The sequence below is a fragment of the Python bivittatus genome, unplaced genomic scaffold, assembly GCF_059951505.1.
Source record: "Python bivittatus isolate LINGU-HERP-01145 unplaced genomic scaffold, Pbiv_v1 ctg000840_np1212, whole genome shotgun sequence".
Taxonomy (NCBI): domain Eukaryota; kingdom Metazoa; phylum Chordata; class Lepidosauria; order Squamata; family Pythonidae; genus Python; species Python bivittatus.
Window position 1 is genome coordinate 24680478 of NW_028277113.1, and position 16067 is coordinate 24696544.

At 36.5% G+C, this 16067-nt stretch overlaps 1 protein-coding gene across 1 annotated transcript in view; it reads right to left on the bottom strand.

The window, feature by feature from the left end:
- Positions 1–16067, bottom strand: part of ZNF407 (zinc finger protein 407) — a 388214-nt gene that overhangs the window by 361673 nt on the left and 10474 nt on the right. The window contains exon 2 of the mRNA XM_088130851.1: positions 771–5556. Within this exon, the coding sequence (XP_087986977.1) occupies positions 771–5490 (4720 nt within the window). The 5' untranslated portion in view covers positions 5491–5556. The remainder of the gene's footprint in view (positions 1–770; positions 5557–16067) is intronic.

Genomic DNA, 16067 nt, shown 5'->3' on the forward strand with positions numbered 1-16067 from the left:
GGAAGACCAGATAGAGCCATACCAATATGGAAACAGGCTAGATGTCAGTTGTTCAATAGCAGTGTCAATAAAGCTACAATTTGTTGTTATATGTTTGCATAGATAAAGGAAACATTTAGTGTATCTGTTTGGGTAGATTTAATTATGCAATTGCATTTGTACATCTTCTGTCCATACATGGACTTTGCTGAATGTCTCATTTCATCAATTTCTCTTGCCAGGTAGCTTGCTCATTTCTTAAAACATACTATAAACACCTTGGCAGTCTTTCTCCCAATCTTTGGTGGAAAAGGAGGAAGGAAAAAGGGAAATGAAGCTCCTGATCAGTGCCACATATACTATACATACATGCATGAAAAAGTTACCAAGCAATTCTACATTATACAAGCAGAACAGATCCATTACTGCAAAGAAAAATATCCTCTGAAACCTCCAATTGTTCACTTAATGAGCTACAATCAAATTAATGAATTATAGGTTTATCTGGGGATATAATCTTTAAAATGCATATTAACAAAAGAGATAGCTATTGAGAACTTTTAAGAAAATTAATCTTCCTATTCTTTGGCTTCTAAAGAATACTCCTAAAGCCTAACATCTCAATCTTTAAGCACTGAACATGGAATTCATATATTATCAGGATAGTCTAGAGTATAAGAAGGATTGATTTACAAGTTTCAAAAGGGGAAGAGGAAGAAAGCAGAGGAGACATAAGATCTTAATTCAATTTCAGTCACAAAGCACTAGCTGTACAACTGGTCAATACATACCTGTATGGGTACGGATATGAGCTAGGAAGGCCATTGAATTACTGCTTCTGCATATCTTCCCACAATATTTGCAAATATTGCCTTTATTTTCTTCTCGCTCTCGGACAATTTGTTCAGTATCTTCAACAATATATTTATTGACTTCCCGGAGCAGTTCTTCATGTTGTTCTTTTATGTGAAGGAATAAATTTTGTTCAGAATCAAAAGGCTCTGTGCATTTCACACATTTAAAGGTGGCACCCCCTTCTGGCAGTTCTTCAACACTTGCTTGTTCATTTCTCATATGGCCAGCACTAGCCAGGTGCTGATGAAGGCTGCTTTCAGTGTAAAACGATTTTCCACACAGTAAGCAATGGAAATGCTTCTCCTTTGATGGATGCTTCATGGCTATGTGAACATTTAGTCCACTCAAACCATCTGCTAAAAAGCCACAGTCATCACAACGAATTCGTGGAGTTTCCTTCACAGGATGTCCTTCTACTTTCTTCTTTTTTCCATCATTCTGTGGGCAATCCACTTTTATAGCTCTGTCATAATTTTTTTGCCTACTCAGGTTTTGGCCATCAACTGGGTGATCAACTAGTTCACAACCATCTTCATGGTTTAATTTCACTATCGAAGAATCAAACTGACCACAGTTTTGCATTCCTGTTCCATCTACTATTTTGCCATCAACATTGTTTAAAACATCCAAACTTATATCATTTTTGCCCATGCCTTCAGCTACTGAACTATCTGAACCCCAAATATTATTCAAAGATACTCCTGTTTCCTGCTGTGCATCTGTCAAGGTACCCTCTTCTTCTGTAGGACATTGCTGAATGTTTTTCTGTTGCTGTAAAATATGGATGTCTTTAAAGCTTTCAGTATTTTCACTGATGCTTTGCTGCTCTAGTGCACTACCAGTGTCTGAAACTATAGACAAATGGGTTTCATCTGTTTTCACTTCTTCAGCAGCTACTTCTGAAATTTTGTAACTTTTTTCAGAGTCTTCTTCCAATTTGTTCTCATTTTTCATTAAATCTGAGTTTGGAGAACTTTCATCAAGAGCTGTGTTTTCATTTCCAGGTTCTGTTGTCAGATGAATATTTGATTTTGATATTTCTTGGTTATCTACATTTTGATGCAGAACACAATCAATCGTTTCCTTAAGTTCAACCATCTCACTGAATTTAAGACCTACATTCTGATCAGTTTCTTCACCACTTGTATTTTCTCTGCCTTGATCAGTTCCATCTTCAGTTTCAGCATCTACAGCCTCAAGTATGTAATCTTCCTTAGACACTTTTGAAGCAACACTATCTTCTAATGCCAAATAAGTAGGTGACTTATTTACTTTATCCGTGACCTGATTGTCTGGGCTTTCCTCTTCAATATTATTTTTGTACTTTGTTTCATCCAATGTAATCTGAGGATCTCCTGTAGTTTGCTGCTCTTCTTCAGACACAATAGCAGTTTCTTTGGCAATATTTGCTACATCTGTCTCCTCTCCAGAGGAAGCACATATATATGATTGTCTTTTAATTTTATGCTTTTCTGTTGCTGCATGCCTAATCATCTCTCGGCGAGTAACTGCATAATAGTCACAGGCCATGCAATAGTATTCAAATTCTTTAGTGTGCTTGCGTTTTATATGTACTTCCAGGGAAGAAAAAGAATGTGCAATGAAGTTACAATGAGCACACTTATTATCATTTGCAGTTGCTAGTCTTGTCTGAACCAATACATTTTTATCTTGGCTAATGTTACTTGATTCTGCAATTGTATGTTGTGTTTCAGAAAAGTTTCTATCTCTATCTATTTTGGGAAGGTGAATTATATTTTTGACTTTTAACTGGATGGCGTTATCCTGTTCATCTCCCTTGCTTTCCAAAATAGCTTGGTCTGTCTCTGAGGACTGATCATTAGAATCTACACATTCATTTGAAAGGCTTAATGGATTGTTTATTTTCTTGAACTTGGCTTCAATATTGTCTTCTTCTGGACAAACAATAAACTCAACATTTTTCTCCCCATTGGCTTCCAGGCGGCCTTTATGCTTCTTTGTAGCACAATGACGTTCCATATCACCTTTAGTTACAGTATAGTAATTACATACTTTGCATAAATAGCTGTACTGATGGCTATGCTTTCGGCGAATGTGAACAGTCAAGTTTGTTACACTAGAAGCCAATAAACCACAATGAGGACATGTCCGAGAAATTGTCCCTTTAGGTCTACCTTTCTTTTGCACACTGCCAAGAATCAACTCACTATCTTTAATTGTTTCACTTGATGTGTACAGCTCTTTATTTATTGATACCTTCTCTAGAGAAGAGAAGGGTGCACATATGTTCTCATTTTCTGATACTGTCTTTAAACTTCCACAAACAGGAGTTTCTGTTCCTTTTTTACCATCTGTTCCACCTACACATATCTTTTCAATACATTCCTCAAATCGTAAACCAATATTATTTTTTCTGGCATTTTCAAGGTGTTTACTTCGCTTTATGTGTTTTTCCATTCCTTCTTTGCTTAATGAATAAAGGTTACATGCTTTACAAAGGAAATGATATTCCTGAGCATGTCGAAGTTTTATGTGTCTTGTAAGCACAGAAGAAGACCTTGTTTTATAAAAACATTTTTTACACTGAAACTGACTTCTGCTCAAAACAGACTCCTTGAACTCACTACCAGGAATTACCATTGAGAGCTTGGGGCCTTCCTGCTGGGTTTTCAATTCTACAGCCTTTGGAAGTTCCGCTGAAGGGCAAGATGTTGCTTGCAGAGCCAAATCACTTTTAAGTGACTGAATGGTATCTCCTTGCGACAGTAAATCAGTATGATGCTCAGTTGCATTATGAGCTGCTACTTCTTCTTCAGTTAGAAAATACATGCAGCAAGCAGAACAGGAGAAGGCCATGCCATGCTCATCACACATGTGTTTCCCAAGGCTTATGTCATTTGGGGCAAGAAATGAACACTGAGGGCAATTTATCTTGCAGTTGTCTATATGATTATTAGTTTTTTGACAATGACATTCCAAGTCCTTTCTGTCTGAGGAATACCCACATATTTGACAATGGAGTTTAAATTCACCATGAGTTTTATCAGCATCCAATTTCAGATCTTCTTTATTTGACAAAGTAGATCCACCATGGTTACAAGGATCTAGTGTCCTCTGCTCATCAAGATCTTTCTCTGAAGTATTCTCATGCTCCAGGATAATAGAAGATGTATTTTTTTCATCTGCCGCTATTTCTGGGATATCTGCATCGAAATGCTTACCATCACCTTCAGTTTGTAAAGCTTTGGCCTGTGATAAATCACTCTGATGCAACTCCCCTTGAACGCTATGCTTTGTGTTAGAATCAAGCTTACTTTTTTTACCAATGCCTAAAAGATTATATCTTCTTTTAATCTGTTGATTTATTCTGAAAGAATTACTTTGCCTGAAAGTTATTCTTCGTGATAGGATTTTTCTTTTTTGGTGGAAACTACGAAATACCCCTGTGGACTTTAAGTTGCAAACTGTGACTTCACTACTTTTGGCAGGTTTCAATACACACGGATTGCATTCTGAAGACTCTGATACGTCTGATTTTTCAGGTAGGATTTCACCATTTCCATCCACTTTCCAGAAAAAGGCCCCTTCCTTAGTAATATTTTCTGTTGTTTCAGTAGATGGTATCATTTCAACTAGAAGTTGGCAGTTTTCTTTCAAGTTCTCTACCTTATTGCCTGAAATTCTTAAATGATCTGAAATCTCATCCCTTATTTTTGGTTTATTAAGTGCCAATTTCATTCCTACATTCTTTTCTTTGATTGGATACTGCTGTTTCTTACAAAAGGATTTTTTTGTTACCATCTTTACAAATCCACCCCGGGCAGCAAGATTTTGCCGTCGGAGGTGTGTCTTGCCAAGAAAATGAGCCTGTAGAAGAGCTTCCTTAAAAGTCTGATAACCACAGAGATCACAAAAATATGTAAGTTGGCCAGAAGCCTCCTTGATGTGTGTTTGCAAAGATGAAGTATGTTCTGATTTAGAAGTACAAGGCAAGCTCACGTTTTCTTTTGATTGCTTAAGGTGGTTTTCCTGAACATGCTTTTCTAGATCAAGAGCGGAGGAAAAAATCTCCTTACGGGTCTTGCATTTTGAAACATTCTTAACACTACTTGTTGTATAATTAATGCTAGTTGAATCATCTAAGATAGACGGTCTGCATTCTGGAAGTAGTATTTCATTCTCTTGAGAATGTTCATTTTCCGTATGTGTTATCTGTACAGTATTATCATCTTCAGGCACAAATTCATGCCGCATGCATGAAGAATTTGTTATAAATGAGCATCTACTTGGAGAGGTATTTACAGCCACTTTTTCTATTGCATTATTTGTCCCATCAACAGAATATTCACACGTGGTAGCATCAGATGGGTCTCCTTCTTTCTCTTTTGCAGGTTTTGTAACAGCCAGCTTTAATTTTTTTGAGATAGGTTCATTTTCAACTATATTTGTTTCACTAAGTTCACGATCAGCTGTTTGGGATAATGGCCGTTTCGCTAAGCCATTCTCTTCAGTTTTTTCCAATGGATTTTTCTGATCTTTAATCAAAAGCATTTTTGAGTTAGAAAAAGATTCATTAGGAGTTTTTCCTGCTAAAACATTTTTAGCAGTGTCTTGTAGTAAGTCATTTTCTATGTTTTCATCACATTCATAATTCTGATTTTTTTCAACATTCATCCTTAATGAAGATAACGTAGAGCACAATTCCAGTAAAATGAATTAGCACATCTGTTCTAGGAATTTCTAAAAAGAAAAAAACAGAAAGAGTAAATTAGCTTCAGTGTACATAAAAAACAATCATGTTTTATTACAATCCAATTCATAACTTGCTGGATATATGCTATTATTTTCAAAATGTTCAAGGACACGTTCAGCTATTGATTTTGGTAAATTTTTCTAACCCAGAACACTATTTTGACATCTAAATTAAAAATTGTTAGGGTTTTGTTTTGTTAACAAGTATGGCACAGCCATTATGAAGAAACAAGACAACATACATCAGTAAAATATCATGGAAAACAGAAATAATTTTTAGTGTCTCTGAAAACAGAATCTTTGTAACAACTTACAACAATACAGATAGACATTAGCTGATTCCAGCACTTCTGAATAGGATTACAGTGGACCTCGGTTTATGAACTTAATTCGTTCCGTGACTCTGGTCGCGACCCGAATTGGTCGTAACCCGAAGCAAATTTTCCCATAAGGTTCAATGTAATTACCGTTAATCCATTCTGGCGTGGAGGACAGGGAGGCGACTATTGCTTGGAGGGAGAGTCCCCCTCCCTACGACCACGTGTCAGGGGTGGAAAATGGCCGCGGATCACGTGTCAGGGGCGTAAAAATGGCCGCGGATCACGTGCCAGAGGCGGAAAAATGGCCACGGACCATGTGTCAGGGGCAGAAAATGGCCACGGACCACATGTCAGGGGCGGAAAAATGGCCACGGACCACGTGTCAGGGACAGAAAAATGGCAATGGACCACGTGTCAGGGGTGGAAAATGGCCACGGACCACGTGTCACAGGCAGGAAAATGGCCGCGGAACGGGTCACGGGAGGGAAAATGGCTGGAGATCCTGTTCGTAACCCGAGGCGGAGTTCGCAAACCGAAGCAAAATTTTGCATCCGGAGCTGGTCGTCACCCGAAAAGTTTGTGAACAGAAGCATTCGTAACCCGAGGTTCCACTGTATATACTTTAAATGGAACCAATCTATAGGAGTCATATCAAGGCTGCAATGTAAATAATATGTCCATTTTGGGAATTCAAGTCTAAAAGGTGTGACCTTTGTTTTTGATAGCTTGACATAGTGCTCTAAGAAAGCACTGCACTGATTTAAAGGGCAACTAGAAAATGGAGAAAAAATATTATTTCCTGAATTAAAAGTTTTATTAACTAAGCAACTGACTTCAAACTGAATTTCACATTAAGAAGATATGATTTACTCAAAATAATGAAATACAACTAAAGAAGCCAGTATCAAAACCTAAAATGGCATCCATACAGATAAAAATAATTTTCCTCACAAGTCAACCTTAGCTGTGGGATTCTGGGACTCATGAATATGTCCATTTTGTTGTTGTTGCTGCTGTTGTTTTCTTGGCAATAATATAGAAGTGGTTTTGCCTGTGTCTTCTTCTGGAATATTTTTGTACAAACTATATAATTCTAAGTAGTTTGGATGCTATTTTATTGCAGTAGCAATATCAAAAATACACTTGTTCAGAGTGCCTCCACTATACTAGGCCTGTGCAAATCATCTGTCAAGGTACCTCTAAAGGGCACTGAAGCATTTAAGCAGCTACAACTATGTCAGAGCTTCAAGAAGTAGATCCAGAACAAAGTTTTGCTGATGAGTTGTTGGATTATTTGTAGTCTTAATAAATATGCTAGTTCTACATTATATATCCATGTGTCAATATTCAGCAATAGCAAAGAATGTATTCTAGATTTTAATTAATACAGACATGGCCTACAACTCCTTCATTACAATTAATGTCCAATGATACAGAAAGCAGCAAGTCGTATTTACAGCCTCAAAGATCAGTTCTCCTCTTTTTGGCAGCTCAAAAAGTTGGAGTTTGAAAACAGTTATCCTTTTCACCAGGAACAAAGCAACACAACAAGGAAAACATCTGCCATATTTTCCTGTACTACTGCTCTCTGCCTTAAAATAAGAAATGACATGATATATGCAGTCCTAAATTGTCAAATTGTGTAGGATTATCTAATGATTAGAGATCATGTTGTTTCCCCTTAGAAAAAGCTCCACATTTGTTGCTAAAAGATTACTGTTATCTTCATTCTAGAACCCTCCTTCTTGATGACTAACTCAGCATTCACCAGACAAGAAAACAAAAATCTAAATAGTTGTGCTAGTACATTAGTTAAAATGGAAAGAATGATGACAGAATAAAAAAAATAGGAAATAGAAAGCAGATACTGATTACATTTTTAAAAAATATTTCTAAATAAAGGTACCATAAATTCTTTAAATTTCTCATGGACCCAAAATGGCTTTTGGAGGGGGGGAGTCAGTTTTGAGAGAACCCTAATGTGTTCTGGACCTGTTTTAACTTGCTGTCTCCTGCTAAGGGTGCCCTCAGTTGAGTAGTGACACTCCTTTTGAGCACTCAAGTCAGCTTTTCAAAACTTTGACTTCCTTTTTGCAGACATTTTTTAGGTTGGTGAGTTTCTGAAAAAGGGGGCATTCAGCAACTGATTTTTTTTTTTACATTTTTTATCCCACCTTTATTATTTTTTATAAATAACTCAAGGCAGCGAACATACCTAATACTCCTTCCTCCTCCTATTTTCCCCACAACAACAACCCTGTGAGGTGAGTTGGGCTGAGAGAAAGTGACTGGCCCAAAGTCACCCAGCCAGCTTTCATGCCTAAGGCAGGACTAGAACTTACAGTCTCCATCTTTCTAGCCTGGTGCTTTAACCACTAGACCAAACTGGCTCTCAGTAATTGCAATATTACTGCTTCCAAACTGGGGTGGCTTGGCCATAAACTTTTTGGTTATTTTAGTGGAAGAGCAGTATCATAAGAGCCTCAAGAAAAATATGAAATATTTCACACTACAGCTATGCTTAATAGTAAATCTAAAGTTTTTTAAAAAAGTGCAACTACACAAAGTAGTAGTCATCAGCATAAGAAAAGTATTCTGATGACACCTGGTGGCCACTTTACACAAGGAGACTACAACTGAAATGCTGCTCATCAACCCAGTGTTGTAGTTCAAAGACTTTTTCAGATTAGATAGAGATGACAAGTAGAGGGAGAAATCATTCCAGAGAGCGGAGGACTATATTCCTATTTGCAAGGCTGGCTCTAACTCTACAAACAGTGAATTACAGGAATCCAGTATTTCATGCATCACAGGCTAATTTTGCACTGATTATGCCTACCCATAAACATATACTTTTATTAATTGTTTCACATATTTCTAAAATGTTAAACACTATAAACATTTAAAGGTCTACAGTAAGTTTCACATGTTCAGTTGAGGTCAAATAAATCATGAGAAGGGCAGATTCAGGAAAAACAGCCAACACCAAATTCAGTACCACTAAAAGCAGATATATGAGATCCTATGCATCTTGTGTCATTTTTTTAAAAGTTGTTTTATTATCAGTGTAATGAAGCCACTATTACAACCAAAGATGTAATAATGAATTTTCTTTACAGCTAAGGAGGAATGGGATATCAACCCAGAACAAGTTGCATAAATTCTTTTTCATATTTATTGCTAAATGTAATTTTTATCTGTAAAATTTGACATGAAATATTAAACAAATGAAACAACAGAATTTACATCCTTAATCTAATTTAAATGGTCTATTCACAAATGAAAGGGAAGAGCTGCACATGTATTATTATATCCCTTCTACTACCCCTTATAGTTTTCCTATTACAAACCAAATTGTTTCTAGAATTTATAACTCAGTTATAAAATTTCCACTCCAAACCAAGTACTGATAGTACTTGTCCTGTAACACTTATTTTTTTTATTAAAAAAAACCCACCCTATTACAGAATAACTACTGAAAAGACTCATGGAAATACAACAAAAAACTTTAGCTGAAATGCTAAGCATACTTTGTGGAAAGCATGACTTACTGAACTCAATAAGACTTGCTTCCATGTTGAATATATTTCAGATCATGCTGTTAAGACAAAATTAACAGCCATACAGTGCTCTCAGTCTGCAGATAGTACAGTCTAAATATGTTTCATAATAGAGATAAAGATCAGCAGAATACATCTCAGGCCAAGGAAAATAACGTTTCATATCTACAACTGAAATAAAGCTTTAGTAATTATAACTTTAGTCTTGAACACAGATTCACACCACCAACCTGTAACAACCTGCTCTCTCATAGAAATTCCTTTCCCACTCCACAGCCTATTTTAATTCCACTACTTCAAACAATCATGGCTCTACTTGTCTAAATACAGCCATAGAAAACCAGCTACAGACCAGGGTTTACATAGCTCGTTACTTATAAAGCCCTTCATGGCATAGGGCCTGACTACTTGAGGGACCACCTATGTTCTCCATATGTTTCTGCCTATCCAGTAAAGTCAGCTACAGTGGGCACATTCCAGGTCCCATCAATTAAGCAGAGTCATCTTGCAGGACCCAAGAAACTCTTGGAGATGGGTCTTGTCTTGTGGGATGATATCCTCCAAGATATCTGTACTGTTCCCATCTCTTTTAGTTTCTGCAAATTGTTAAAGACCTGGTTGTTCTCCCAAGCCTTGGGTTAGGATGGTGGTTGAGCCCATTTGGTTTTGGGTTCTGTTTTCTGGTCAGCTGCATTCTTTTTCTTTGATGTATGTTGTTTTATTTTATTTTTTTTAACTGTGAATTGCCCAGAGTTGCTGTGGAGTCGGGTGGCCTCAAAACTGGAATCAATGAATGAATGAATAAACAGTTAATCATTATATCCAAAATGAGAAACTATGTTTGCCCCTACTTTTCAATAGAATAAGAATGCAGATGAAATGAAATTCAGATCACACTAGAGCAGTGTTCATATACCTACCACATAGACTTCTATGAGAAATCTAATGGAATATTTCAAGTGACAGAGCTGCCTCCATATACAGGACTAGGAAAAAAACAATCCCCCTTCTCCAAGTGACCACAACATCTGCTCCAACTGGAAGCTGCAAGAAAATAAGAGATAGTCCACAAAATGTGTGGAAGCTCCAATGCCACAATGTTGAATGTTCCTTCAGCATTTCTATGTTCTTATTGCCTCTGTTGCAGTAGCATGATGTTGTGGGAGTAATTTCTCAGCATCAGATTTATCTTGATACTATCAAATGCAAAGTTAAAATGGGGACATAGTTGACATGCTACTTCCAGATTGGTATATGGCAGCATGACTGGAAAGCATACTGGGGGAACCTGGCAGAATTCCTGTATTCTCTGTAGTGTGAATGGCACATTCTTTTCCACTCTTCTACACGGTGCATAAAAGACCTAACCAAATACAATAGCATTATTTCCAAATAAACTAATGATTGATACACTGGGACCTTTATGGTCTGCCCTAGAGGAAAGCGTCTTCTCAAGGCTACTAAATAATATATCTTGAATATTTTCTCATTCTGAAATATCTCTCAAAAATTTAACACCAATATATCAAATCATGAATTAGTTCAGTAAATAGAATATATCTATATATTTCTGTTTATATATAATCTCATCTCTCTCTACCATCAGAAGCATCTCCAAAGAGCAGTCGCCAAAAAAGAGGTCTATTATTCTGCTTGTAAACCTCTAACAGACATCTCCCAGATGATTTAAGCCTTTGGTATAATGTAGCCAGACTCTTCTAGTTTGTAGATGGGTTGTATATATGCGTGTAACAGTATTTGCACATATACTGTACATATATGTGCTCACATATTTCACTAAAGAAAAAGAAGACAGTTGGATGATCTGGATAGTTTATTTGAAAAAGTTTGTCCTTTCCACCTTTTCCTTTCTGTTCCACTTTCATCCACCTATCCACAGTCTTAAGTGTTCAGTTTTGAAATTTATTCAACTAGGCACTAGGGTAGTTCTAGGCCTACTGAAATGTAGAATACAAAGGAGAGCACAAAAATACTTATACAGTTTTTTTCAAAAAAAAGAAAAAAGGGGCATCTGTCTGGTAAAGGAAGCAAAAGACCAGTTGTTGCAAGCTAATAGTAATAGTTGATGTTGAGTTTTTTTAAAATGAAGGTAGTAAACTGAATCCAAAGCACCTCCATTATCCAGAAGACAACATCAACTGAGAAAAAGAGGATGTATTTAACTTACCAGTAAAGAAGAACTAATGGAGAGTAATAGGCCAGTTTGGTATGAGCTATTTCAATTCATCATAGCTAGGAAAGGGATCATTAAACACAGCAGTGCAAACGTATCAAATTACAAGAAAGACGACAAGTGAAGTTAGAAATAAAAAAATGTCACTTTTGTATACTGCTACTGTGTGCCCTTTTATTCATCATCAGGAAAGCAAGGTTAAAGGACAAACTGCAGCCCTCTAGCACACTCAAGTGGGGTAGCCACACACACTTTCATTGATAGCAAATCACATCATGGGTATATTATAGAAAGAGCCGTTCTGGTAACAACACTGTTTAATGATAATCAGAGGGACAATCCCAGAATTTGTCTTCCTCTCTGACTATCACAATGTTTGTTTGTTTGTTTTAACAAACTCAGGTATCGAACGCGATTTTAAGAATCCATTTGCCCAGTTTCTACACCATGATACCAAGTGAGAGCTTTATATGGCTTAACTAGTGTTGCCAGGAGGGTATCATGGAGCTCATTCTTTCCAGTAAGAAACTCAGTGTATCCAAGCAAACAACATCTTGTCTGTGAACAGTCCCACATAACAACTAGCCTATTTCCCAGTTTTCACATCACTAATACAAGTCATCAAAGTAATCATCTGTGCATCTCAAGTATATTAAAAGGGATTTCCTATTTCTAGAGGCCCTTCTATCCAGGAATAAGCATCTGTATATGGCTCATCTTTGGTGGAAAGAAAGAAAGTCAAGAAACTGAGCTGATGTCTCCTTGCAAATTTGCAAAGCCATTTATGAAACTGAAATAGTTTGGAAGCCTGCAACTTAAAGCTACAACTTACTCATTTCTGCTCGCTTCACTGTCCTTATTCTTTTCAAATGATGTTGAAAATGTTTATTCACACAATACACAAGTAATTCATCATCAGAGGTCTTTTAATGCTGAGGAACCAACAAGACTAAGACTTCCCTGGTAGCACATAAATTGTATTGTGCAGACTATGAATATATAGGAGCTGCTGTAAGCCTATCATGATATTCCTGTTCAAGGATCTAAGCTCCATCAAAGAGGACAGAAAACTGGAACCTGTTATAAAATAACATATTCTAACATTAACAAGAATACAAAAACAACTTGTAGTGCAACATGTAAACTGGCTTGGACAGAGAAGCTCCCATCCATTATGTCCAATGGTTCTAAGCTATTTTGTATGGTCTGTGACTAATGTGGAAATAAAACTGAGCAGATTTTAGGGAGCAGGGAAAGTCAAACGACAGAGAATTTAGTAACTGGGAAAGCTAACTGTTCTTCCTCCTTAAAGTGGAAGTTGAAATCCCTTTGAGCCATTGTACGTATTTGGAATTTTGAGAGCATGTTGTGGAACTTATCATAAAATGGCTGCAAGGGAGATGTGACCACAGACAAGAGGCAAACTGAGGAGGATGCTCCATACCTTCTCCTCTAGCCCCTTAAGATGATCTCATCCACTTCAGCTTACTAAGTGGAAGTTTCTGGCCAGGTGGGCACATTCCTAAACAAAACATTTGGCTATAGTCATGTACTATTTTATCAGCTAAGAATGCCTCTAAGGCAGTGTTTCTCAACCTCAGCAACTTTAAGATGTGTGGACTTCAGCTTCCAGAATTCTTCCAGCCAGCATGGTGGCTGGGGGAATTCTGGGAGTTGAAGTCTTCACATCTTAAAGTTGCTGAGATTGAGAAATACTGCTCTAAGGTGTAGAAAAATGAGAAACCTCTATATCTAATCATAAAAACATTATTATAAAAACCATAAAACATTATTACAGAATAGCACAACCACCTCTGGAAAACAAAGAAACATGGAAGGTTTTTCATGTAAGAATTCACATAAGCATAAAAACAGAGAAAAACATCTAGGAGCCTTCTTCGTCTTTGCTGTTATATTCAAGCATATTTCCCACTTTGAAGCTAGAGTTACTTCGACCCACAGATGCCACATTACCTACCCCAATAAGTAAGTACATCCAGAGGCTGCTCTTTTCATGAGCAGATTCAGTTGCTGAAGAGCTCACAATTTAGCATCTATACACTGAGTTCTTGCTTGTAACATCTGAAATGAAAATTGACTTGCTGAATTTAGATAATAGATGGCTATGTAAAACTTCATGGCCTCAGCTCCTTTGAAGCCACTTTTAAACTAAATTGCTTTCTTTGACCCTAAATACTGGCCTTAGATTCTACCTATCTATCTGTTGATCCATCCATCCATCCATCCATCCATCCATCCATCCATCCATCCATCCATCCAAGCAAGATGGTTTCTAGAGGTTGTCAACTGCAAACACTCTTGGATGACACTAAGTAGCTGGATCATTTCAATCCAGGTTTAAGACTGGGAGGAGCCTGGTTACCTTCATGGAAGATCCATGATAGAGGACTCTACCAGCTTCCCAGTTTGTCATTAGGTGCAATGCAAAGTGTTGTTTTTAAAGTGATACACAAATAAATTAAAGATTCGTCATTTCTATTCTTTGTTTTCTTTTGCCTTTTAAGGACTATGTGCCTGGTACCTTTTTTATTTGCCTAGTTCTTTAAACTTTGATTTAGAGTAATTTACTTTTAACAAATTGTTCTGTTTAAGTTCAATTATTTGAATTGTTTTATTGGCTGTTTTTAACTGTTTTTATGTAGCCAGCTTTGGGAATTTTACTTGGATTGAAGAGTGGGGTATAACATTAAAATAGATAGATAAATCAATAAAATAATTATCAATCCCATACTGCTCTCTAACTCATTTTGAGTTGGAATCATGGAAAAATACTGCTCTCTTATATAAATGTTATAAAGCCCTAAATTTAGAATGCAAAGTTTCCATTTTATTTAAAAATTAAAAGGCATGCTGTGCTGCAGTTGTGTTTGGCAGTTGAATTAGTGGCACTCCAACTGAGTTAAACAGTGCCTTCTTCCTATTAGGATATATATTACCATATCCTTTTGTTTAAAGGTCTAAGAGGAAGCTAGAGAGAAGAAAGTACAACAAAGAAGAAAAAATAAATATGAAAAAATGAAGTGTAATGAAAGACAGCAAGAGCCAAGATATTGAGAAAACCTGACATCAGCAAAAAAAAGTATGTTAGCTAAAAGTAGAACAGTGAAGTATTTAAACATCTGAAATTTCTATGTCTCAAAAAATTGTGAATCTCAGTATCTTCACTCAGATTGCAATCACTACAAGCGTAAGGAATATAGACATCAGCTGTTGATGAACAAACTCCCACAGGGAGTTAACTGTTTTATCAGGAGTCTAGCTTTTCTGGAAATTACCCATACTGAACAATTCTGATGGATCAGACAAATTACTACGCACTGAAGATCTTGTTTTATAAAACAACATTCTGTATGTAGTTTTGTTTTTAGAAAGCCCTTTGCCTTCCACCATGGTTTCATAATGGTTACTTGGCAGTATTATTTTCTACTTGTGTGTTTATTATCCTGCACATAGTCCATTTTCCTGGGGGAAAAAATTCATTTTCATGAAAATCTACTCCATTTCAAGCTTTTTTTACTGTATGATTTATTTACTCACTTATAATGTGCTTTCAGTCCTATATAAAAATCTAAATACCATACAAATACTATCCTAATGTTTTATGGCAGTGTATCAGGTAAAATTCAAAGATGTTGCCAAGAAACAGAAACAGATATATTATAGAATAACCACATAGAAAAATAAGCATCCTGTAAAATTCAGATCCTTTTCAACAGATATAAAACTAAAATAGTTGAATTAACCAAAAAATATAGTCCTATACATTACTTTCAGGTAAATTTCTCCAAGTTTAGCAAAGCTTATTCACAGTAGGTTGAGAATTTAACCCAACTGGATCTACTCTTCATTTACTCTTATACTTACTCAGCATGATGCTTTATGATACACCTACTTATACAAAGTACAGGGACAGCCCACAGATCTCATTTTCTTTGAAAGCAAAGACTATGTTTTTAACAATCCATTTTATTTACAAATAAGCTGAACATGTAATATAGGGGCACTAAAGCAACTGAAAATATAAAGCCAATGAGGTGTCACAGTTAATGTGTTGAACTAGGTCTGTGGTGATTCAGGTTCAAATCTATCCTTAGCCATGGAAGCTCTTTCTTGACCCAATCTATGCAAAAAGAGGTTTTCTCTTGAACTAAATGGCAGCCAGTGATGCAGAGAAGCAAAACTAACATCCCATCACTTGCTGACATCACATCATCAAATGAATTCTGTTACATGTTACATGGAAAGAAGAAAATCAGAAATGGGGCTACCCCCATCATCCGCAATCCAATCTCTGAAATCATCCTGTCCCTAAAGAGAACTATATCCTCACCATGCATGCAAAACAGCTTAGCTCAGAAGAATAAATACTCCAGGCACTGTGGTTTTCTTTTCATCTAAATTCTA